The sequence below is a fragment of the Pezoporus occidentalis genome, unplaced genomic scaffold (assembly GCF_034315485.1).
Source record: "Pezoporus occidentalis ecotype Australia unplaced genomic scaffold, CSIRO_AGI_Poc_V1 ctg178, whole genome shotgun sequence".
Lineage (NCBI taxonomy): Eukaryota > Metazoa > Chordata > Aves > Psittaciformes > Psittacidae > Pezoporus > Pezoporus occidentalis.
This window is the reverse complement of record NW_026913618.1, coordinates 1,445,177-1,469,918: the sequence shown is the minus strand read 5'-3', so window position 1 is coordinate 1,469,918 and position 24,742 is coordinate 1,445,177. Positions and strand designations below refer to the sequence as shown.

Here is a 24,742-nt window from a genome sequence, read left to right as displayed (position 1 = left end):
TTTTGGGTCGCTTCAGATGCTTTAAATGGCATAGTCTATATGGTATTGTGCAGCTTTAGAAAGGCCCGGGCTTTAAAAAAGTATGGGTCCCTTTCACAGGGCAGACAGAAACCATCTTTAGAGCCGGGACCCTTAACGTTTTGCATATCAATATGGCTGGGGCTGAATGCAGTCACTCAGCTGAGAAATAGGATCACTATCAGCGCTTCCAGGCTTTCACAGGCACTTGGGAAACTTTAAAGCCCTTGGTGGGGAATAATTTGGTCGAATGTCGGGGCTGGAAACAAAACCTAAACAAGCGGAGCGCAGTCCATCATGCGGAGCTGCCAGTGCTGGGGACAACGGGCTCCAGCCGCTCCACATCCAGCCCCCAGCGGGTCCGTGGCCTGCGCACTCGCAGTCCCAGGGGGGACCCTGCAATGGGCATGGGGTGCTGAGCCCACCCTGCATCGCTCAGAGGGCTCTGGGATGTTAATCAGGAGAAACAGCCCTGATTTCATCCCTTATTATTCTTTTCTAATATCTCAGTTTCTTAACTGGGGCCATAAAGACCCCAGGCGCTGGCACCACAGTGATGGCATCTGTGTCTGTCCCTGTGCCTCTCACACACACACATAGACCAACAACATGATGCTCTGAAACAGGCAACTGTTTGCATTTAACTCCAACATCATGTTAAGCTCATCCCTGCTCATCACTTGTCCCAGGGGATGAATAGAACAAATGTGTTCAAACTCAGCTATAGCCTGGAGCATCAATACAGAAAACGTGTCACCTCCAAGGGGCACAAAGGAGGGACATGGGAGCAGGGAGAACTGTGTGGGATAAATCACACTGTGCTGGTGTAAAACCTCCCTGGAGCTGGGAGGAAAGGGGCTGGTGCCTGTTGTGCATCCTGGGAGAAGTGGTACCCACCATCTCCATCACCCATGACAGCAACAGCAAGGAGGGGAGGTGATAGCACACCTGGCAGGACAGGACAGGTTGGATGGCCAGCTTTGGTATGTCTGCTTTGGGATGCTGCACGATAGAAGAAACCACAGCCAAAGTGTATCTGTGAACAATACAGAGCCTGAGGGCCCTTGAAAACATGTAATTAGCTCATTAAAGAGACAAATACAAGTCACTAATAAGATATTAGAGTTAATTAAATGCTTTCCCCATCTTTAATTAGCGGAAAAGTAGTTAACTCAGATTAAACTAATTTCTGCAGCCTCCCATGTTGGCTCTCCTATGGCTGCAGGTTTCAAAATCTATTGTGATTATTGAGCTGACTGGGGTTTTGCCTGCTTTGCTTGGGTGAATTAGAGGGAAGCAGGGAATTTCATCCTCAGGGTTAGAAATTCCCTGCTTTATCATCTGGGTTACTCCAGGAACATAAGAAGGTATGTGATATACAACTCCCTCTCCCTCTGCAAGGTCTCTCCCTAAACCCAGACCTGGCATTTATTCAAAGCTACTGCCTCTAATTGCTTTCCTTAACTAAGGAAACTCCTGCAGACTGTTTTCTGTCTTCAAAACATACCCCACACATGGGGTCTGCCCCTCAGCCAGCCTCACCCACTGCCCCACACGCCCCAGAGCCCAACTGCTTCCCAAAGCTTCTATTGTGGATGGCAGAGGTGTCATCCCCACACACACACATCCCCCCATCCACACACTTAACCTGCTCCCACTCACCAGCCAGAATGGTCACAGTTAAGAGAGATGAGCACGATTTATATGGAAGAATATTTAATCTGGTTGGGGAGGGGAGAGGGGGCATCTGTGGTTTTATTCTTTAAATATTTCTCTCTACTCCAGAAGGGTCCATTTCTCACCAGAAAAGGTCCAATATAAATTAGAACGAAGGGAGGAGGTTGCTGGTGGGGTGGCCATGGGCATCCCTGGACCAGGGCGGCCACGAGCATCCCTGGACTGTGGTCCTGGCCCCCCACACTGCTGGGGCAGACCAGGTCCCACCGTGGCAGCCTGCCCTATGGATGGCTCAGTCCCAGCCAAAGTCCTGCCCTGTCATCTGATAAAACTTCATGTTGAAGGGTCTGTAAAACTCCCGCAGGCGCTGGACCACCTGCACGTCGATTTTGGGATGCGCCCGCCCCTTGGATTTCCCCAGGCAGCGGGGCTTGCTGCTGCCCTCTGGCTTCTTCAGGCAAGGAAAGCCCTTGGTCTCATTAAAATAGAAGTGTTTGTCCGTCACCACCCTCTTGAGACCCAGGAAGTCCTGGACACGGCCCATCTCCCCGGCCGGGTCGCTGACGAGCCTCTCCCCACTGACAAAGAGGAACTTGGAGAGGGGGAAGTACTGGAGCCAGTTATCCAGGTGCTTGGCGTAGATCCCGATCCTCACCGCGCTCCAGCTGGTGTCGATCAGTCCCGTGCTGATGTTTTTGAAGGCCAGGGCCTGGAAGCTGGGGATGGTGGGGTTTTTGGAGAGCGTCTGTGTGTAGTCCGAGATGGCGCGGGTGACCGGGTTCCGCACCACCACGATCAGCTTTGTGTCCCGGGACATGTTGTAGATGCGCCGAGGAGCCTCCTTGGTGACGAAGTAGCTGGGAGTCTTCTCCATGGTGATCTGCCCCTCCAGTGTGCGCGGCATCAGGCTCCTGGGGAGACAAAGGGACCTGGTCAGGGCTCAAGGCACAGAGGCTCCGATGTGATGTTGTGATGGGAACACACAGGCGCAAGCCCCAAAACGCAGCTAGGAATGGCCAAGGGTCTCCAATCACAACCACCTCTCTCCTTCCCCTCCTGCCAGTGAGCAGCACTGCCTTGTCACATCCCATCAGTCACCTCCTCATCTTCAAAAGCCTTTGAGGAGCCCCCATACCTGGGTCTCTCCTTTCTGCTCACCTTGTCTCAGCCTCCCCACCAGGGTCTGTCCCCAGTAAGGGACTCCCTGCCACTGCCCCTCCAGCAGCACCACCCAGAGGGCACTTGCAGGCAGTCGGTCCCCTTCAACCTCCTTCCCAACCCTGGAAATCCCTCCTGCTTCTTCCTCCTCACCCCAGTGAGTTACACACACGTTTTGGGATGGGGCTGGTTTCTTCCCATCCCATCATGTCCCAGAGGCGCCAACGCATCACATCGGGTTGCAAAGAGGAAGATCTCGCTATGGGGTGTGCATCCTCAGGCTAAGCCGTAGTGAGAGCTGGGGATGGAGATGCCCACCAGGGCTCCCACCTCCTTCTCCTCCAGCCAGCAAGCAGTTAAGGCCAGAAAAAGACTGTTTCCTTCTTTACAAAGAGGCAGAAAACCCTGTCAGGGCCCAGCATTGTGCTGGGTAGAGCTCACTGCCCTGATTGTTCCCTGCTGCACTTTAATGAGGCGTTAATTGCCGGAGAAATTACCCAGCCCTGAGGAGAGCCAGGGGCTGCAGAACAGGTCCCTGCTGTCACCAGCACAGGCACCTGCCCCAGAGCCCTTCATGGGCAGGGGCACCTTCCACTAGAGCAGGTTCCTCAAATACACATAATGCATAGAAAGAATAAGCATGGGGTTTTGCTCCTAGCTAGGACTTTAGTTAGCAGATGGCAGAGCACTTAACCCAGCAGGCAAGGGCTGGTTTACAACGGGAAACAGAGGCACCAAGTGATGACATGGCTTGTGAAGGAGCTGCTGTCTAAATGCCTGCATTCATCCAGCCAGCAAACACCCACTGTCCTGGCCCAAGATCATTTGTATAAGGCAGCAAGCACACAGAGATCCAACCCAAGTGGTTCTATACCCAAAGGGATCGTAGGATGAGCACCAAGGATATTAACTGTGACAAGGCCAGGTTGGATGCAGGGGCTTGGAGCAAGCTGCTCTAGTGGAAGGTGTCCCTGCCTGTGGCAGGGGTTGGAACTGGAGGAGCTTTAAGGTCCCTTCAACCCAAACCAGCCTGGGATTTTATGTTAAAATTAAGCCAATAAAAATCAAGTCTAACTGAGATGTTTCACTTGAGCAAAAGGAGATAGCTGGGACTGGGTACTGTTTCCTACAAGGATTTTCCAGTTTGCCTCAACTTGGAAGAATTCTGGTTTTAAAACACAAGGTGCCCACGGGGCTGCTCCAGCCTGTGTCCCTTAGGGCTTACAGGAAAGGCGAGGAGCATCCCCCTGCCCCATGCATCCCTCTCCCTCACCCAGGCAGGGGCTTAATGATGCTTATTCAAGGCCAACCTGACCCACAAAGGGCAGGGAGAGCTCCAAAACCCTGCTTAGGGAATGGTGGCAGCGCAGGAGGATGAGGATGAGGATGAGGATGGACCTTCCCACCTGGGTCCCACAGCAGGGCCAGCTCTTGGCAGCAGCACAGGGGGTGCAGTGGTCCCCATCCCATGCTCCATCCCACAGCAGGAGGGGACCGGCCACGCTGCAGCCAGGGCTGAGCTGTGGGGAAGCCAAGGCTCTGCCCAGCCCCATCTGTTCCTTATGTAATGGGAAAAGGCTTGAGGTTTCTGGGATTTTTCCCCTGGACGCAGGAAAGAACACTTTATTAAAAGCATTTGCTGGGCCCTGCACAGCTCCCTCCACCAGACAAGAGGCAAAAGCCACTTGTGGCTTTCCCCCTGCTTTTCCTTCTATGGTTTTGGGCAGCGCCACCGTTTTCCAAGCCACTTCTGATCCCTGGATCCTGTGATGCCCGAGCAGGCGAGATGCCCCGTGGGGTACATGCATCCCAGGGCAGCAAGGTGTTTTCCCATCCTTTCCAGCACCTTTCCTCACTGCCCCACATAACTGTGCTCATAGAGGTGTGGACTGTGGGCATTGGAGGCATCCAAGGCCAGGTTGGACAGGGCTTGGAGCAACCTGCTCTAGTGGAAGGTGGGGTTGGAACTGGATGAGCTTTAAGGTCCCTTTAACCCAAACCACTCCCTGATTCAATGATTCCCACTGGGAAGCACCTTCCCAAACCAGGATCAAGCTCTTACAGCCCCATCCCCTGCCAGGAGCAAATCAAACCCAACAGGACATCTCTGAACACAGCTCCTAGCACCCCTCCAGCCTGCTGCTTGGGCTTCCACACCAGCAAAGTGTGTTTAACACTAAAGACACCAAGAAACCTGGCACAGGGGTTGCCAGGCTGCTCCAGGCAGCTCCTCTGGGTGGGTTGTTGAGGAATTTCTGCAGCGCTTCCCTGGCCCTTTCCAACCTTTTCCAACCCTATTCTGTGACTCGATGATTCTGTATCACTGGGATCTCTGCACAGCAAAACAGCTCCTTGCAATAAAACGTTTATTAGCAAGCCCTTGGGATGACGTGATTTGGGATCCCAGAGAGTCCACGTGAAACTGCTTTTCCTCAAGCTGTGCTCCAGAGCCCAGCACTGGTTGTACCCGAGCTCAGGAATGCAGGCCTGTGCCCAGCTTTGGGACAAGGCGATGGTTTGGGTTTGCTGCCGTTGCCACCACGGTGTTCCCAAGGACATAAAGCAGAGCGATGGGAGCCAGATGCCTCAGTAAAAGGGTCAATAAAAGCCATTTCACCCTGCTTGTTCCTTATTGCAGAGGGACAAGGGCCAGGGTGAGCCCCATGGTGCTGGGGCCATCACTAGGGGGTCTGTGGGGTGGAGGGGCCCCCTGGATCCCCCTCCTCACAGGCAACGCTGCAGCCATCAGTACCAGCATCTTCCCTGCCCTCATCCTGCTGACCAAGGGCTTCTCAGCACACACCAACTGCACCTACTGTAATTAAAGCAAACCACAGCATCCTTGGCTTAATTAAAATGTCATTAAAACAGAATCATTAATAAAAGCCCATGGTGGGGCAGGGATTCACAGCTCTGCTGGAGCTGCAGTGGGCAGTTCCTGTGCGTGTGAGCCGTGATGGGGTGCAGAGACCTTCCTCCCCACTAACACAGCCTCATGTCCCCAACCAGGGACAGCAATAGAGTAGTGATGTTCCATGGACCCCAAGGCTGGTACATCAGAGCCATAAGCTCTGCAAACCAGTGCTTACATGGACCCTCAGGTAGGTTTTGCTTTAAACTCTTGGATAACTCCACCTCCACCGACCAGAGGAGCTGGATCCCAGCATCACCCCAGTACCACATCACAGCAGCAGCCTTCCAGCAGTTATGGTGCAACACCTCCTCTTCCTCAGCAGCTCAGTCACTCCCAGCCACTTGCAAGATAATTGCGGTACTTCACATTTTCATTAACTCCTTACTACTTCCCTCTAAACGACCCCAGTTAATTATTGCTGACCCCTGTCTCCCTCCAGATCTGCCTTAAACTGGCAAAGAGCAGGCCAGGCTGCTGCAGGCCCCACTTTAGCACTGGAAACTAATTAAATTCACAGCCAATTCTTAAGAGAGTGCATTGGGAATGCTGAGCATCACCTACAGGTACATGACACTGCGGGGGTGGGGGGAGCACCTCAGAAACCTTGGAGGGGAAGCGTACTTCAATGTATGCTCCATGTGCCCCAGAGGAAGGATGAAACTCTTTTGCCTTCCTATTAAGCTGATCCATTTCAATTTTAATAAGTAGTAAAACCACTATCTGAGAGGCATCAGAGGTGGGGTTTCCTAAAGAGATATCCAACATGTGAAAGAAAACAGCAAAATCACAGAGAGGGATGGAAAATGTCTAAATTTACACATCATTTGACTAAGTTTTCCTTTTAATCCATCCGGGTGAACCCTTCTCATCCTCCTCCCATCCTCCAGGCTGTGGTCACCTCCTGCTCTGCACTGGCTGCTGTGGCCATGCACTGAGGGCTGAGCCAGCAAGTCTGTAGCATCCCCTTATTGCTTCCAACCCAGATGCAATCCAAGGGATTCTGAAGCTCTCCAGGACATTCCCTCTGTTATAATCAGTGCAGATTTGCTGTGCTCCCAGGCACCCTCATTTAGATGAATTACCTCCTCTGCAGAGGTAGCAAGGTGCAGTAGCTTACAGCCCTGATGAAAATGCAGAGAGCTGCATGAAATAATCAATAAACAAAGCCAACTTCCAAATACTGGGATAACAAAACTTTCCAGGGTCAATCGGTTCAGGATTCCTTGACTCTGGCGTGATTTTGTTGCAGATGAAGGAGAACTCCTCCATCATCAAGCTGAGAGCATGCAGTAATGGATGTGCCCATCAGAGGACAACCTCAGTGATAAAGTCTCCAGCCCAAGCGTACCCCTGTGTTAGCACCCACCCACATTAGCATGTGGGATAATCCATGACTCATGCCCCAAAACACACCAGCATCATTGGGAGTATGAAGTGAGGCCCCAAAACCCCAGTTAACCACAGGGTGATGGATGCCATCCAGATCAGGGCTTGCAGGCCCTATGGTATCACTAAAAGTGGAATAGAAAAGAGGGGGAAAAGCCTCTCCATTATTATTAAACACCCCAAGTGCTGACAAAACCAGCCCCAACAAAAGCCAGCGAGAGGCCAGGGGGGTTCTGCTGCAGGGGATATGGTTGAGAGCTTTCTGCAGGACCAAAGAGGCTCTTTCAAGGTGATGAGGGGACAAAACCAGCCAAGGACAGCCCCAGCTTAGCTCTGCTTGCCCAGCCCAGCCTTGTCTGGGCAGGGGGACACCCACCAGCACCCGGTTCCAAGGCACCTCCTCTCTCAAGGCAGGGTGAGAGGCTGCCCGGGACGGGGCTCAATGAGGGACAGGACCCTTTTTGTGTAAATGTAAAACAGTTTGGAACCAGGAGAGGGGGACAAGGCTTGGGACAGATTTATCCTCTCCCAGCAGACACCCGGTACCACCCGGATCTGCATATGAATCGCCCCAACAGGCTTATCTCACCCAGCGGGACAAGGCTGCCTTTGTGGCTGCACGGCAGCTATGAAGTTGTTAAACTGGAACCAGTTGTGTAGGCTTTAAGACCCAGGCCTTTTCCTTCCAGGCAGGGAAAACAGCAGCACCTTTGCTGGGAAGCAAGGGGTGAGAAAGCAGCGAGGGGGATCGGATGTCCAGAGGGATAAATCCAGCCTTGTGTCCATGCTCGCCGCTCTGCCAAAGGGATGCTGGACCCCAAAGCAGGGTGGGAGATGTGTGGGCAGCCTGGTTTACCCCCCACCCCGGACCCCTCCATCACCTCCTCTTCCCAAAGGAAGCATCAGGGCATCTGTTGAACCGCAGCGCAAGGCGTGGAAGGCTGAACTCACCATCAAGCTGCCCAGGAGCAAATTAGGCCGTGTCCCTTTTTATCCCTAATTACTGTGCTATTCCCTGTCTCCTTCCCTGCTGCCCCTTTGGCTGCGGCAGCAGGTCCAGCAGAGCCCCCGGCTCCATCCCAGACCTGTCTCCATTAGTTTTGCTTCTCTCACCATTCAAACCCGTGCAAATGAGGCCAGGGCTTTCCAATCAGGCCTGGCCAGGAGCTAATTGGCTTTAAGCAGGGAACCTGAATATGGTAATGCTGTGATGCTCCCGGAAGGGGAGCCAAGGCTCGGCTCCTCCATGGGCTGGCTCTGAGACACGTCAATTAGCAACAAGGAAGATCATTTATTAATGCTGCTTTGCACCCCCCTGCCTTTTGCTCCTCATTAGGGCTTGTACATGCAACATCCCAGTGGTTTGCCAGGTCCTCCACAGCCCCATTCCCAGCTGGAGCATCCCTGCGCATCCCCAGACATCTCCTCCTGACCCCAAGCAGCCTCTGGCTAAGGCCGTGGCTGGAAGGTCTCTCCACAAGGCACCCAGAGCTCTCCCACTGACAGAACACAGGGAATGAGGTGCCTGGGCTGGGATTCAGGTGGCAAAAGAAGCTCAGAGGAGAAGGAAGATGCGATGGGTTGGGAGGTACCACTGGACAGGGCTGTTCCCTATGGGCTCCAAGCACCACAGACCCTTCGGCAGCTGCTTTGTCCTGCTAAAGACACAGGCTGCAAAGCAGGAGGGTTTGTTGGGGGGGTTCGGGAAGGGCCAGGAGCAGAAGAGCTTTGTGTTTAACTTAACATAAAGATCTGGTTGATGTGGAGCAGGGAAAGGGGAGAAGCTGGAGCCAGCATTAGCATTTCTAATGGAGTGGCTCTTTCACAGGCCACTCGATACCCAGTTTTTAGCCCTGATAAGAACTGGCTGCTTTACCCTTCTATGAAGCCACCCAGCCCCTGCGCACCCCAAGTGCCCAGCCCCAGCAGGAAGGTGAGAAAAAGGCTGGTGCCCCCCAACAGCACAGGGCATTGCACCCTTTCCTGCTCCTGCTCTGACCCAGACCCGCTCCCCTCCACTGCCTGTCATTTGCATCACGATCGTGCTCATGTTTATGGCTGGGGTTGCAATTATGGGCAGCTCAAGGCCCCGAAGGTTTTTCTCTTTGCATGGTTATTCCAGTGGGGTCATTAAGGCCAAAAGGCTCCCGGTGAATGCACAGAACAGCATATGATTATGAGGAGCAGAAATCAGAGTTAATAAGGGAGCTGCTCCTTCCCTGCTCAGGAGGGAGAGCGCTGGAGAAAGGGGGTGTTTGGCCTCTGAGAGCATCCATGGGGTTCAGAGATGGTCCCTGCTCACCCTTCGTGGAGCTGTTGGAGTGGGTACAGAGGAAGCCACAGAGCAGCTCTGCTCTGGAGCCAGGCTGAGAGAGCTGGGCTGGGGCAGCCTGGAGAAGAGAAGGCTCCTGAAGGGGAGACCTGAGAGCAGCTCCAGTGCCTGAAGGGGCTGCAGGAAACCTGGAGAGGGGCTTGGGACAAGGGTCTGTAAGGACAGGCCAAGGGGAATGGCTTTAACCTGCCAGAGGGGAGACTGAGATGAGCTCTTAGGCAGAAGCTCTTCCCTGTGAGGGTGCTGAGGCGCTGGCACAGGGTGCCCAGAGAAGCTGTGGCTGCCCCATCCCTGGCAGTGCTCAAGGCCAGGTTGGACACAGGGGCTTGGAGCAAGCTGCTCCAGTGGAAGGGGTCCCTGCCCGTGGCAGGGGCTGGGACTGGAGGAGCTTTGAGGTCCCTTCCAACACAAACCATTCTGATGCTATGATGCACCAGCACCACTCGGGTCTCTCTGTGCTCTTGGAACCAAGGCACAAAGCCACAGCCGCTCTGGGACTCCTGCTCACCGATGGAATCAAGTAAGGAACAGAGCAGTGATGTGAATCCCCAAAACCCAGCCTTGCTGGGATGCTGGACCGGGGCTGATGGAAGGCAAGGCAGGGCTGAGCCCTCTCCATCCCTCTGGAATGAAGCACGTCTGCCCGGCAGCAATTAGAAACCCTCTTCTACCGGCTCAGTCCCTTGTGTCCCTTTGATTCCAGAGTCCCGGCATTCCCGGGGGCATGGGGACAGCCTGTGGCAGGTGTCTTGCCTGTGACCCGGGTCAGCCAAGGGCTCTGATCTCCAAATGACCCTTCCCAGCAGTGAATACGGACCCGCGCTCAAACAGCTTGCAGATGAAGGAGCAACAGACTGGAGATGATTTATTCAGGAATTAAAGGTTCAGTTCCCCTCTCAAAGGCTGCGCCTCGGCACTGTCAGCCTTCATTGCACACAATTAAAGGGCTTTGCTGCCCCGGCCCACCACCTCCCTGCCAGGGGGATGAATCAAACACAACCAGCCCCCCTGCACGTCCCATCCCATCCCTCATGCATAGGGCTGGAGCACTGGAGAGGACTCACAAACTCAGTGCATGAGTGGCCCTAGGCTCCAGCCTGGGATGCTGCTCCCTCGGGCTCTGTTCTCTGCCAGGGACCAGTTTGGCCCTGCTGGGATGGGGGATGTAGACACTGGGGTTTGGTCCCCGAGGGATGCTCAGGGTTGGTTTTTCTGCTTGGCTCACAGCAAATCCAGCCCTGGTGCCATCCATGCAAAGGCTGCTCCTGGAGCCCTGGATCAATTCCTCCCCTTTGGAACAAGACCAGACCCCCTCCACCAGCTCAGCACCCTGAGGCTCCGAGCAGGGAAGGCGCTGGTCTCATGTAAGCTCACAGCAGCATAATTCCAACACAGGCTTGAATTTCCCTCTCGCACCTGAGCGCGGAGATAAGGATAAACCTAGCATCGCGTGGCTTCCTTTTAGCTCCCTTCTAAGCTGTGAGGACTGACGCGGTGGTTGGGCTGTGGGGGGAGCAGCGCTGGCGGGCGCCAGTGGCAGGGATGCAATGAAAAGCTTCCTTCCTCTTGGAGAAGAAAAGGAAGAAATGTGCTGGCAGCAGCGGCTGCTGATAATCCCTTTCCAAGGCTGTAAATCTCCCCGCAGCTTCCCCGGCAAGTAATCCAGGAGATTATTACACCTTTCAACAGGATCAGCCCTTTAAATGCGCTCTCTCCTCCCCATGCATCTTGTGTTTTATGACCTGACTCTGTCTGAGGACAGGGAAACACAAATTATGCTCTTCTGCAGCCAGAGGATGGGCGCCGGTGACAGTTTTAATACCTCAGGTAACGGGGATCCATGGGATGCTCCCATAAATAAGGACAAATTGCTCTTCAAGCTGTGGACTCTGCATCTGGTTTGCTCTGGGATAACCCCAGGGTTATTGGGGTGCTCTGGGTGAGCATAGCGCAATTACATACATAGCACATACTTCTATGCTTCCAATGGCTGTTTCTTATGGAGCAGGCTGTACAGAAGTAAAAGCTATTGCTGGTTCAAAAACTAAAGGAAAACCAATCTCTGGGATCACCAGAAGTCTGTCCAAGGTCTTTGTTTTCAATCCCAAATAGAAATTACACATATTGGGTTTCACTAAATTATCCCCTCGCAGCAATGGGCTGATCATTCCTGGTTTCCCACCTAGGCAGAGGAGAGCATGGGAAGCACATAAAAAGCCCACAGACTCTAATTTTGGGGGGGTTTAAGGTTACGTGGCCAGCAGAAACGGGAATTCCTCCCCTTCCTGGTGCTCAGTTGGTCAAAAGGAAAACCAGCCTGGTTAAAAGCAGCTCCTAAAGACAAACGATGGAACACAAGAGCACCAGGGCTGGTTTGCCCATAGCACTGCACTCACATGGCATGAAGGGTGCAGCAACCATCCCTCGGACCACCTCCTCCCCAGGCATCCCCACTCCACCTCACCCCATGCAGGCAAACTATGGATAGATCCAGTGTGGATGCTCCAGGGATCTCTGTGTCCATGGGGAGATGGTGGTTTTCTCTCCCATGGCTTAACCCCACACAGGGCACAGCACTGCAGGGTTAAAGTGGTGCTGAGGCGCTGGCACAGGGTGCCCAGAGAAGCTGTGGCTGCCCCATCCCTGGCAGTGCTCAAGGCCAGGTTGGACACGGGCTTGGAGCAAGCTGCTCTAGTGGAAGGTGTCCCTGCCTATGGCAGGGATTGGAACTGGGTGAGCTTTAAGTTCCAAAACTATTCCATGAACATCCTCCAGCATTTCCAGTGCATCCATCCTCTTGCTGCCCTACAGTGCCACGTCCCAGGGGACAATGGCTGCAGGTGGTCCATAATGGCCCACAAGGTGGCCTGAGCAGCAAACTCCCAGCTAATTAGCCCAGGGCAATTAGCCAGGGCACAGTGCTGGCAGCAGGACCTGCCCGTCCCTGGCATCCCTCCTTGCCTCTGTGATGGGTTGAAGGTGAGAGGCAGCTCAATGGGCATGAGCCCCACATCCAACCCTCGGGTCCCAGCCCCATCGCAGGTGCGGGAGCAGCGGGATCCCTCCTGAGGAAGGAAGAAAGGAGGAATCCACATGTCTGCCAGAGCCAGCCCTTCCCCCTGGGCAGCGCATTGACAGCTGCTTTGATTTGATTTGCAGATGCTGACGAGGCATCGAGACACGTCCCCAGAGCCATGAATAATTTCATGTACTTGCGTCTATTTGATCTCGGTATGGGGCTGGCCCGGCCCCGGCCCTCGTGGAGCCATGGGGAAGGAAGGGGCTGCTCCAGATGGCTGCTCCAAGGCCACCGCCGCAGGGCTGCCTGTGCCCCTATGGCACGTGCTCCGGGGAGCAGAGAGCCCTTTGCTGTGCTCTTTGCCCTCCTCCATCCTCCCCTCCTACTCAGCATCCCACTGGCGAGCAAGGGACCCCCAACAGCTTCCAGGGAACAGAGAAGTTCCCCCCAGGCTCCTTCCATTTTCAAGTCTTTCCTGCAGTTTCTCCTCTTCTAAATGGACACAAATGAGGATTTAGAACTTTCTGGAACTGGGAGTGGAAGCCACACGCCAGGGCCACCAGATCCTGCTGGCATCAGCAAAGTTTGGCTGCTCATTAGAAAGCAATTAATGCATTTCAGAGTAACGAATTGGCCATAAACCCCTATGGCCCAATGCACAAACCCATCACTGAACCAGCTCACCCAAGCTCTGCTTGGTGTATACCTTGGCACTACCTGGTACACACCAGGTGTTGGGTCTAACACACGAATGAGGGGATTTGGGAAGGAGGGAGAGATGGATGTGGCTCCAAACTGGGCAGCCAGTGAGAAATGTTACTGCTAGAAGAGACCAAGAAAAACTCCCTCCCTGGGGTGCTCAGCTCCTGCTCCAGCACCATTTTCCCTGTATGAGAATTCCAGCTCCTACTCCATTAAGTAAATCAAGCAGTAAAATGTACAGACACAACCCATGTTTTAAACCAAGGAAACTCAACTGCTATAAGAAAAGCAATCTTAATGTAACTCCTGCCCGCAGCACCTTCCACATCCAGTTTACAACAGCACGAGGTGAATCTGAGGACTTGGAAACCAAAGATGCTCCAAGCAAGGAGAAAGCTGGAACCTTGCCCTCAAGCAGTGCCTCTCCCATCACCGGGTGCTGATCCAGACCCCCAAATACAGTTCATGGAGGCTTCTGCAGAAACACTTCCCCAGCCTGGCTTTCCCCTGCGGAACAAGCACTGAGCCCTGCTCGAAGCTTCAGCCTCAAACCAGCCACGAGTCGTTCTGAATCGCATCCAAATCTGTCTCATTTCTACCTAAGCAGACATAAATCAGTCCTTGCTCATGAACTGGGGCCAGGTCTGAGGTCTGCAGCGAAGCCGCAGGGATCCATCAGCACAGTTTCCAGTGATGGTTTTAAGCTGTCTTGCCCGGATCCGTAAAGGTATTTGGGAACCTAGTGCTCACCAAAGGCACTGGTGACTCCGTGCCTCAATCCTGCAGTGAATGGGATGTCCCATTTGCCACCCCAGCGCTCCAAATGAGGAGAACCAAGCTGGTGCCTTGCTCTGCTCCAGTTCCTCCACCTCTTCATCCCACCCTTGGCTTGCAGGAGCATCCCTCACAGCACCCTGCATGGCGGGACCCCGCATCCTGCAGCATCAAAACCTTCCAGTGCTGGAAACCCATCCAGGGTTAGAGCAGGAGGATGGACAGGAGCCAGCAGTGCCAATCCTGCCCTCTCTGCATGGCGCTGGACCAGCCCAGCTCTGCTCTGAGCAAGCAGCACCTTCAGGAAACAGCCCCAAAGTGATGCACAAGCCGGAGGGCTTGGCCCGAGGGAGGAAAAGCCCCACATTGGTGCAATTACCTGAGTTCAGACAAACCCCAGCGGGTGCCTGGGCTGGGTTCAAGAGCTGGCACAGGAGCAGCAGCAGCATCTACAGCATCCGCTCTTGGCTGGTGCATGGGGACCCTCTGTGGGGCAGGGAGCAGATGTTCCACACACGTGTGGCCCCAGACCCACTGCAGTGGGGCATGGGGGAGGCAGGAGGGGCAGGAATGTGCTGAGGCAGCGATGCCACCAACATAGACCCTCTGGTCCCCAGTCACTGGCAGGGTGCAGCCATTGCCATCTCCCCGTTGCTCCTGTGATGCCTTTGACAGCTCAAGGAGGGGATCACTGGGCTGCTGCCCACCCAGCCTGGCAGGAGGCACGGCTGTGTGCTGCCTGCTGTTCCAAGCAGCAGCTCTGCAGAGCAGCAGGTTACCCCCAGGTTAACCCATCTGAAAGCAATGGTTGCATACAGCATCTCTATGTCTGCCCTTCTCCGTGTGTGGCCTGGCAGCTCTGGGCCAGTCTATCAGAGATCTGGGCATACCCAACACTCTGTGATGATGCTGCCAAGCAAACATGGTCCAAAACATCTGCATGCACAGTAAAGAGTGGCCAAGCCTTGCTTTGCTGTCCTTATAGCCCCTTCAAGAGCACCTCATTGCTGTGGGGCCTCCCCAGAACCCCATCAGAACCAGCTCAGGAGGAAGGGGAATCCTCACAAGCTTTTAGAACCATAGAATCACAGAATCAGCTGGGCTGGAAGAGATCTTTGAGATCATCAAGTTCAGTTGATGAAGTCCAAGGTTAACCTGTCTGAAAGTGATGGTTGTGCCTGACCAGGAGAGCTGCCTGCAATGATGCAGGGATGGAGCCAGAGATGCTCAGCCTCCTCCTCACCACCTTTCCCAGCCAAGACAGCTGTAACTGCATATGGAAGGAGAGAGGTTTCACCCTGTGGCTGGAAAGCAAATCCCAAAGAGTGCCCATAAGCCCCCCAAAAGAGCAAACTACCCCTTTGTCTCTCCCTTCCCAAAGCAGAGATCACAACAGCATCCATCCATCAGCCCAAACCCCCAGCTGGTGCCGTGGAGCTGTAGTCTGTAGCCTCCCTCCTCAGCTTTGGGGAGATAACAGGGGGAAACTCCAACCTAATCCCCTTGCAATGGTCACATCCCAGCTCCTGTCTGCCCACGTGTGACAGCCCTGAGCTGGAGGAGCTCGTCTGCACCAGTGACAGACACCAGAACTGCAGCGTGTTTGGTGTTTGTCTCGGGTCAGATGCTGTTGTGCTGCTCTTGTTGGGATGGAAAATGCATCCAGTTTTCCACAGAAACACAAAGAATCCCCATCTGTGTCAGATTTGTAACACAGCCCGGGGGGGAGATGGGAAACAAATTTAGCTCCTTTTTTTATGTACTATCAGAAAAAACCCTGTTTCCTGGCAAGGAGCAGAGCTGAGCTTCACCCCGGAGCATGGTGATGTGAGCCATCACCATCGCTCACACATCCCGAGCTGCTCCATGCCATCCCATCCCTTGGCATCTCCCAGTACGCCACAGGAGCCAGGCAAAGGGAACTGGGAGAGGAGCTGTGTGACATGCAGCTCGCTGCCAAATGGTTCCTCTCCCTGACAACCTGTTCAGGCACTTCCATGGGTGTGCAGGACTTCCCTCCCTGTCTGCAGCCCATCACACAGGACCTAATAACCATTTCCTCTGCAGATAAGGGAGAAGCCTCAGAAAGCCAGCCAAGCCTGGAAACAAGGTTTTGGGATGCTGGGATGCTGCTGGGCACCCAGCAGGGCAGAGCTCATCCTTCCCATCCCCTTGTGCTGCGGTGCAGCTGGTCCCCAGGCGAAGGAAATCCCCCGCCGAGGAGGGAGATGTGGGTGGATTACGCACTTTCCTGGGAAAAACAACCCAAAATCTGCTTCTGCAGCTCCAGAGCAAGGGAATGAGGAGACATCGGGAATACTGAGAGGATACGGGGGTGGTTTCCAGCCCCGTGGCCCTGGAGGGGACGGAGAGGCTTCACTCACAGCCTGGCCGGTTCAGGTCTCTCACCCTGGCATGAGTGCTCCCGTCCTCCCTCCTTCCAGCAGGAACAACTGGGAATTCTCTAACAAAACATTTCTTCACTGGAAAAGCACGGGTTTGTGGCAAGCGGAGCGGTCTGTGGGAAAAGGACTGGATTGGGAGTATTTTTAGCCTGGCTTCCTAAGGAAATGTGGCTTAAGCAATCACACGGTCTGTCTGCCTGTCCACCCGGCTGTCTGCCCGCCTTCCCCCAGCCACGTCTGATCCCAGCGCCCAATTCCAGACGGATTTGATGGAGGACAAGGATCAAAAATAGGAAGTTTGCACATTTCCAAGGAAAGCTGCGGCCAAGCAGGAGCTGGGACCCCAACCACTGCCCTTGGCTCAGGGAAGGGAACTCCAGCACAGCCCAAACCCACACCAGTCCCACAAGGAGATTGCTTTAGTGGGCTTCAAGCTCCCCAGGTCCCACTCAGTACCAGGGTATTTGGGTGTCCAGCTTTGTGGAGACAGAGAACTGCATTCCTGCTGCTGGTTTGTGCCCAAATTGCCTTTTCATAAGGAACAAAATGAGCAAGCAGCATTCCAGCACACCCAGCCCCATGATGTTAGTGTGTCTTGAGCCACAGCTTCTGTTCCTGATGAGGAAAAGATTCTCAGGTCAGGCACAATGGTGCCTCTGCAGCACAGGAAGGACTGTAAATGTGGGATGGAGAAGCTGCAGCAAGGAAAGGGCTTTGGAAAGAGGGATGAGAAATTCAAAGACTAGGTTGTTTGCTCCCCAGTTATTGTGTGCCATCGTATATACCTGAGACAGTCCTAAGCCCTCAGAAGACGGTGGCTGGTGGAGCAGCGGAGGTTGAAGTGTGGAAGCTGGCAGAAGCAGAAAGGTGCTCTCCTAGAGGAGGGGAATGAATCTCACATTGCCTTTTGCACTGGTGCAGCAATGATAGAATCACAGTACCCCAGCTTGGAAGGGACCTCAAGGATCATCTGGCAAAGCATGACCTAGACTGGATGTCTTGGCAGAGGAGGTGACAAGCCCACATCATCCCACCGGTGTATGATGAGGCAGCAGGACCACATGAGGTTCTGCTCCACAAGGATGCTCAAGGCTCTATCCTGCTGCCCCATAAAGCTGAATGGGACCTTGCCTCACTTTCACAAGCTCCTTGGGAGCCCAAGACCACCATGTCTCCACCAAGACCACCAAGGCAGGGAGGGAGGAAATGCTTGTCTGCCCTCAAGCCATGTAACGTGATGGGAGCAGGAGCCTCCTGCTATGAACACCAGCAGCTCCCAGCCACTGCTCCTCCATAAGCAACCGGCCCCCATGTGCACTGCCCCTCATCCCTGGGGACTGAGTTAGGGCAAGAAGTATGGGCATCCCTTGAGGGTATCAGACATCACTGCCTGCTTTCGGTTGTATCAGCCCCTTGGATGGATGGGCAGCAAAGCAGCCCAGAAAGCACTGGTTGTTCCCATTTCAGAGATGAAGGACCACAGGGATGGCCTGTCCTGGGATTTGGGGCTCCCTTTGTGCCTTAGCACACCATGTGCCCATGGGTGTCTGCCTGAACATCCCCACCAATATGGGCTTTAAGGAGGGAAGGACAGTGATGCTGGGGACAGCGGCACCACATTGGGGTCCCACCAGAACACATAGGCACAGGGCTCCAGGGACATGAGGACAATGCTGTGATGGATCACACCGTGCCAGCGGGTACCCATGAGGATGCCACACGGGTCGAGGTGAATTCTGCTTTAGGATGAAATTTAATGTAAGGGGGAAGATAAAAGTAATTCTGGAAAGTCACCTTCCAGGAAATGGGTTTTCCCCTGCTTGGCTGGAGCTTTAAAGTAAAAGAAACACAAAACCAACCCCAAAAACATCCTTAAGCATTTCAGAATAGGTTTTTCCCTGGTTATTGTGAAAATCTAGATCAGAAAACGTATTGGGTAAAATCTTCAATTCCCCACAGCCTGGAGAGCCTCATCAAAAATCCATTTGAAGTATTACTCTCAAATCCCTCATGGCAATGGGATATTTTAAGGTCAGTTAAACTTATTATTCACTCAAGGTTTTCTTTCAGGTCCCTGCATATTTCAAACAGATTTTTCCCCATCTCTCATCCAACCGTTACAAAAAGTCCTTCCCCCCCCCCCCTTCTTTTTTCTTCTGAAAAGCAAAAAAAAAGTTGTCAAAAGAAAATATCCTAATCAGAAACAGCTCCTGAAGCCTGAAAACGCGCTACGCTGTGGATGCGCTACCCAAAAACACTGACGCTATTGCCGCATTCCTAAATCCCATGACTTTTACAGCGCTGAATGGAGCCCTGCTTGGGAAAGAGGAATTAACCCGGGTTTGTTGGTTCTTCTTTGCAATTCGTTTTCCTTGAAACAGGAGATGCACACGCACAGATTGGAGGGGTTCTCCCGTTGTGCGGCTTTAAAAGCTGCAACCTGCGTTATATAGGATGCCCAGCTTCATGCCACTGCAGTTTCTGCTCCCTCCCTGCAAAGGGCTCCAGGCACTTGGGTTTGGTTGGGGTTTTGTATAAAAATCACCCCAAAATGACAATTCTTCGGTTTCTGAAGTGTCCCTACAGCTCTTGTAGCAGCACAGATAACCCAAGAGGGGGCAGCTCCCAGAGCGATGGTACCCATGCAGGATCAGCCCCTGAAATGACCACACAACAACCCTGAAAGCAATTTATCTGCTGCAAAACAATAGGTATTATAGAGAAAATACATATATCCATCTATCTATATCTGTATCTATATATCTATCTGTATCTATATCTATATCTGTATCTATATTTATATATCTATCTGTATCTATATCTATATTTATATATCTGTATCTATATCTATATACCCATCTATATCTGTATCTATATTTTTATATATATCTATATATCTGTGTCTACATCTATCTATACCTGTATCTATATCTATATATCTACATCTATCAACCATCCACAGAGAAACCTGATGGCTGACTGCAAGGTTCTGAAGTAGCCAATATCAGCCTTTCCCCTGGAACACAAAAGCCTGTTTTCCACTCAAAACCTCCCCAGCTTTGAAGCACCGACACCGACCACATCCCACATTTCACTTGGCTTTGGGAAATTATTGCTTTGTGTTTAAATGAAGAAAGCAAACTCCTGCTTTGAAGGAAATTTCACTTTTGACCACAACAAATAACAGCTTGGGTTCCCCAGTGACCTGCCAAGGGCTTGTGTTTGTGTCCTCCCAAAGACAGAAGCTTTCCTGGAGAGCAGCTCCTCTGATCACCCTCAGGAAGGTGTGATCTGGGGTCATTTCCAACGGCAGCCTGCACAATCCCCGTCTCCCACATGTGGGAAGCTGGCTGGTGGTCGCAGCAGAGCACAACTCGATGCTGCAGACCCCTCCTCTCCTGGCCAGGAACACCGCCTGGTCAGCATTTTCCTTTTTATTCTGGCACTTTCAGAGCCTCTTGGAAACCGAAGGAGAAAATAGGCTGCTGACCTCATAGGAGGTTGAATTGATGGACCAGAGGATGCAGGTTCCTGCCTGGTCCTGTCCTTAAATCACCTCCTTCATCATGCCCTGAGCCTGTCCCATTCCACCCACCTCCTGCACTAACTCGTCCCACTGTGCTCACCACCATCCCTATAATGAAGATATTTGGCCATAGAGATGGAGCATGGCAAAGATGAGGACACCTGAAGGAAGCGTGGACCAGCAAGGTCCTCCCAGGCTCTTCAAGTCTTTCCTAGCTTCTAGGGAGGACAGCGTGGCACTGGATAACCACCAGAAGACTATCCTGAGGACCAATCCCTAGCATCATTGCAGGCACCTTTATCTCCATCCCCAAAGCCCTTCAAACACATCCTCCCTCCTCCCTTGCCCCATGGTTCAGATGCTGCCAGGAGGAGGATGACGCCTGACAGGACCTGATTTCCACATTCTCTCCCAGGAAGGGCAAATGCTGCAGCACAAACGGTTTGAGCTCAGCTTCTCTGTGAGTTATAGAGTTCGGTAAGAGCCAGAGGACCGACAGTGCAAATCAGAACTCGCTCTGCCCCAGTTCAGTGTGTGCTTGTGCCACGGATCTACCTGTGCTTTGCTCCAGGGATGGACTTTGTCATCATTTGGCACAGATATTCCTGTTTTCAAACTGCTCAGTGTGAATTAGACCAAGAGAACCCCCCAGGAATGGGCTCTTTAGACCCTGTAACACATATAGGGACTGCTACAACCACAGAGGCACTTCCAAATCCATGGGATGGAGGGGTCATCCATACAAATCACTGGCTGCTCCCTGAAAGATGCTCAGCACTTACACCCCAGATAGTAACTTCACACATTTCTGAAGGTCACAAGCAATATTAGGAGCTCTACCCAAAGCCAAGAGGAACACAGCCAACACAGGAGGCAAACTGAGCAGACAGGAGATTGCAGGTGCCCGTCATCTTGCTCCAGAGAGCAAAGAGTTTAGGAGTTATTAAACAGTTCTTAGGACTTCCAGCCATCTGGCCTGCATTGCTCCATGTATTCAATCAGACATATGCTGCTTTTATCCCCCCCCAGCACTGCCAGCTCTCCCCTCCTCTCTGAAAACACGTGCACCCTCCCCACTCTCTGCTCATTTTCAGCTCAGCACAAAGCAGAGGCTGTGAGTTCAGCGCAGTGCAGACTTCTAGCAGTGAAGATGCCCATCAGAGCCCCTTCCACCACCTGCACCTAAAGCTCAGTGCTTGCCCAAACCAAGGCACCTCTGGCAGACTGAGATGTCATTTCTAGTTGGGAACCTCACTGCTGCAAAGCAGCATCATTCCACTGAAGCCAATGGCATCCTATTGATTCATGCCAGCCAGGGTATAGGAGGAAGGATCTACTCCTGCTACGGAGGTGTGAAGGACCAGAGGCTACAAGAGTGTTTTCTCTCAGATCCCAGCTCTCCAACCCTACTACAGACCCTGCTGTGCACCAACACGTGCAAGAACACATCCAGGCTATCCTTGTCAAGGTGTGGGACCACAAACCATCTTCTCTGATCAGCTCACCCTTTGCATCTTTCACTTCCAGCTGTGCTTTCGTCCCTCTAATGAGCAGAACACCCAGCCATGGGACCCAGAACAGCAAATAATGGGATAGATAGAAAGAAAGAAAGAGGCTCCTACCACCCAAGTCAACAGCATCATCCTGGACCTCTACAGTCTGTAATGGGCAAGAGAATAAGGAAATGCAGCAGTCTGCCCAAGGACAACCAATGCTGGCACATTACTGTTGGACATAGGAAGGGATCTAGGAGCTATGGAGGCTGTTTTGGAGCTGCAATCATGACTAGCAAGATAGAGCTGTTGGTTCAGATCAGGCTTAGCTCCCATGGAGCATGAAAACTCCAGGCCTGGCTCTTTTGCCACCTGGATATGACCGCTCCAAAGCACATCTTCATCTTCACATGAACTCTGGTTGCAAGTTCCTCTTCCACGTGGCTCCTCCAAAGACCCCCCTTCAGGCAGGAACAGCCTCTTTGAGTCCACAACAGGGCAAGGAGTGAATTATGTTTAATTACACACTGTCCAGGGTCTTAAGTATCAGGCCAAGTGTTACCAGATGTGCAGGGCTCCCTGTCAAAGCGATCCGCAGGCTTGAATGCCTGCCTGGATATTTAATATGTTGGTGTCTGGGGTGTGAGGGTCAGGGATGGGGTTTTCGATGCAGATGCTACAAATCTTTTCTACTCTTACCATCACCTTTTAATAACACCATAAATCATCAGGCACTTCTCAGGTGACCATATAATTGCCCCTTTGTGTATCTGGACTCTTCCCCTTTGCTGCCATACAAAACTGCCAGCAAAGGAGACCTGCCGAGAACAAACCCCAGGGTTTTGCGTGCCCCATCTCTCCTGCAACAAGTCATCTCTTGGCATATGTGCTTCAGATGCATTGTGGCAGTATGAGGAAAAGAACAAGTAACTGATACAGGAAGATTAAAACAAGGTTGGATCAGTCTGTTCCTAATGCGAGCCTGGCTGCTCGCAGCCCTTTGATTGCAGAGAAAGAAAAGATGGAAATTCACTGGAGGCAAAGGAATTAATTAAAAGGAGAATAAAGGAGCATCAGTCTGTTGGAGTCCTGGCATCAATTCGGAGCCTAGTTTTGAAGTGGCAACAGTTCTACTTGCTCTTTAAAGCTGCTCCTCTATGGCCTGCACAGTGACTCGGGCAACTAACGCGGAGCATGTACAGGGCCTTATGGTGATGGCCATACAGGGATGAGGTGACACAGCCAGCATAGGACCTACCTGCCTGCCAGGACACCCAGCCACTGCCCCAGCACCTTTCCACCTTCTGCTGCTCCTAATTGCTGTCTTCCCATCCACTGGCACATTCAAACCATGGTGGACTTCAAACCACATAGAGCCACAAGCCCATTGGTTTCCTCTCCTCTTCATCCAGGAACTTGGCTCCAGCTTCACCCAAGTGTAAGGTTTGGGGACTGTTTTCAGGTCAGACCTGGGTACACTGCACACACACACACACAGAGCCGTGTAATTCATCAGCCCAGGACATCAGACAACCAGAATTCCACTGACAACAAGGTGTATGTTAACACTCACAGGCAACTCAGTGAGCCGTGATGCAAACGCTGACATGAGGCTCCCACAGCTGTGCACAGCTGGAGTTAAGTGGTCACCAAACCTTGGCAGGGTTTAAGCCTCAATTTGCCTTTATTTTAAAGGATGTTTGCCAAGGAAGGAGTGTTTTGAAGAGGTTTTGTGCCAGGAAAGTGATCAGTGCTAAGAAGGAATCGCTCCTTCAAGGGTCCTGTTCAGCAGTTCGAGTTTTATGAACTTTTTACATGACCAAGGCCTTATCCTCATCCCTGTTAAGTCCTGTGAATTCAGCAAGCCCTCACCTCAAAGCAGAGAAGTATTAATTGTTAATATCCATACCAAGATCAGAACTGAACCAGGCCACCCCTTGTTATCTGCCTCGTAACAAGATCAGGATCAGACCAAGCGTGCTCTCATGGAGGACGCAGTGTCCCTCCCATCCGCACAGTGGGTGATCAGCCATCACACCATGCTCACAGCCTGCGCTCATCACAGCGACCTGCTGGGACCAACGTGGGCTGTACCAGGCTCAGCAGCCCCATCTCCTCCCCAGACTGATGGGCCCTGATGCTGATGCCTCTGCCTCCCTGTGGGATGCAGTTGAAGCAGCAGAGATGAGCTCCAATCCCCAGCACAGAGCAATGCTCCCCCACCATCACACACAACAGAACCAGGACCCTCGCCCTCCCATCTAAACCATGCTACCTACGATGAGATCGAAGCTTCAAACTCTGGTAGGAAGCCGTGGCTGCCCCATCCCTGGCAGTGTTCAAGGCCAGGTTGGACCCAGGGGCTTGGAGCAAACTGCTCTTGTGGAAGGGCTCCCTGCCTGTGGCAGGGATTGGAGCTGAAGGAGCTTTAATTTCCCTTCAACACAAACCAGGCTGGGTTTCCATGGATGCAGAGCAGGGTGCAGGGATGCTCCTGTCACCAGTGTCGGACCCTCATCTCCTGATCCCGCAGCATCCCAGCGCTCCCCTCAGGGCAGGATCAGACCTTTGGGGATGTCTTTCTCCCTTCTCTTCCTGGCAGCAGCCCAGCCCCTTTGTGCAGGAGAGGCACCAGCGGCAGCTCCGCGCCGCCCGGGTGGCGGCCGAGCGGATACAGGTTGTCACGCTTGGGTCTCCGGCACGGCGGGGGGGACGTTCAGCTCCATCCCTCCTCCAAAACGGGCTTTTCATGGAGACAAATGGTCCCTTCCCTCAACAAAACCGAAATTCTCAGCCCAAAGTACTTGGCAGCGGCCCCTCGACGCTTTTCTCATGGCTTGTGTGGCAGAGGGACATGATTTGCTCAGATATAAAGGCAGCCGGAGGAAGCGGCCGATGCTCCTGCTAAAGAACAATTCCCCCCCCCCCAACCCCATCTACACACCCCACTGGGCTGTCACTCGCAGGGATGGAGCCTGCAGGTCCCAACCAGCCAGGTCTGAAGCTGGGAAAGGCTTTTCCTGGCCATCAGCAGCACACCCATCCCCGAGAGCCACCGCAGCATCTATTGACAAGGGTTGAGGGATTGCGCTGACAAGCGCCTGATCAATGGCATTTATCGAGCCCCTTCCCTGCTCCTGGTAATTGGAGGATTTCTTTTGCTTCCACTGTTATTGACATTTCCTCCCTGGTAGGGTGTCCGTGGGGGTGCGGTGTCACTTGGAATTACATGGGAACATAGCAGCATAGGCAGGAATGGGAACAACAGCACTCAGTGCATGGCGAATGGCAGATAGGAGAATCTTTTGGGGCACAATCAGCACCCCCAAGAAAAAGAA

The 24,742-nt window shown here is 52.9% G+C and overlaps 2 protein-coding genes across 2 annotated transcripts in view; both read right to left on the bottom strand.

The window, feature by feature from the left end:
* The window catches only part of MSRB1 (methionine sulfoxide reductase B1), a 68,633-nt gene that overhangs the window by 12,856 nt on the left and 31,035 nt on the right, over positions 1 to 24,742 (bottom strand). The window lies entirely within an intron of this gene.
* The window catches only part of HS3ST6 (heparan sulfate-glucosamine 3-sulfotransferase 6), a 32,240-nt gene continuing 8,776 nt past the window's right edge, over positions 1,279 to 24,742 (bottom strand). The window contains exon 2 of the mRNA XM_062614842.1: positions 1,279 to 2,606. Coding sequence (XP_062470826.1) covers positions 1,988 to 2,606 — 619 coding nt within the window. The 3' untranslated portion in view covers positions 1,279 to 1,987. The remainder of the gene's footprint in view (positions 2,607 to 24,742) is intronic.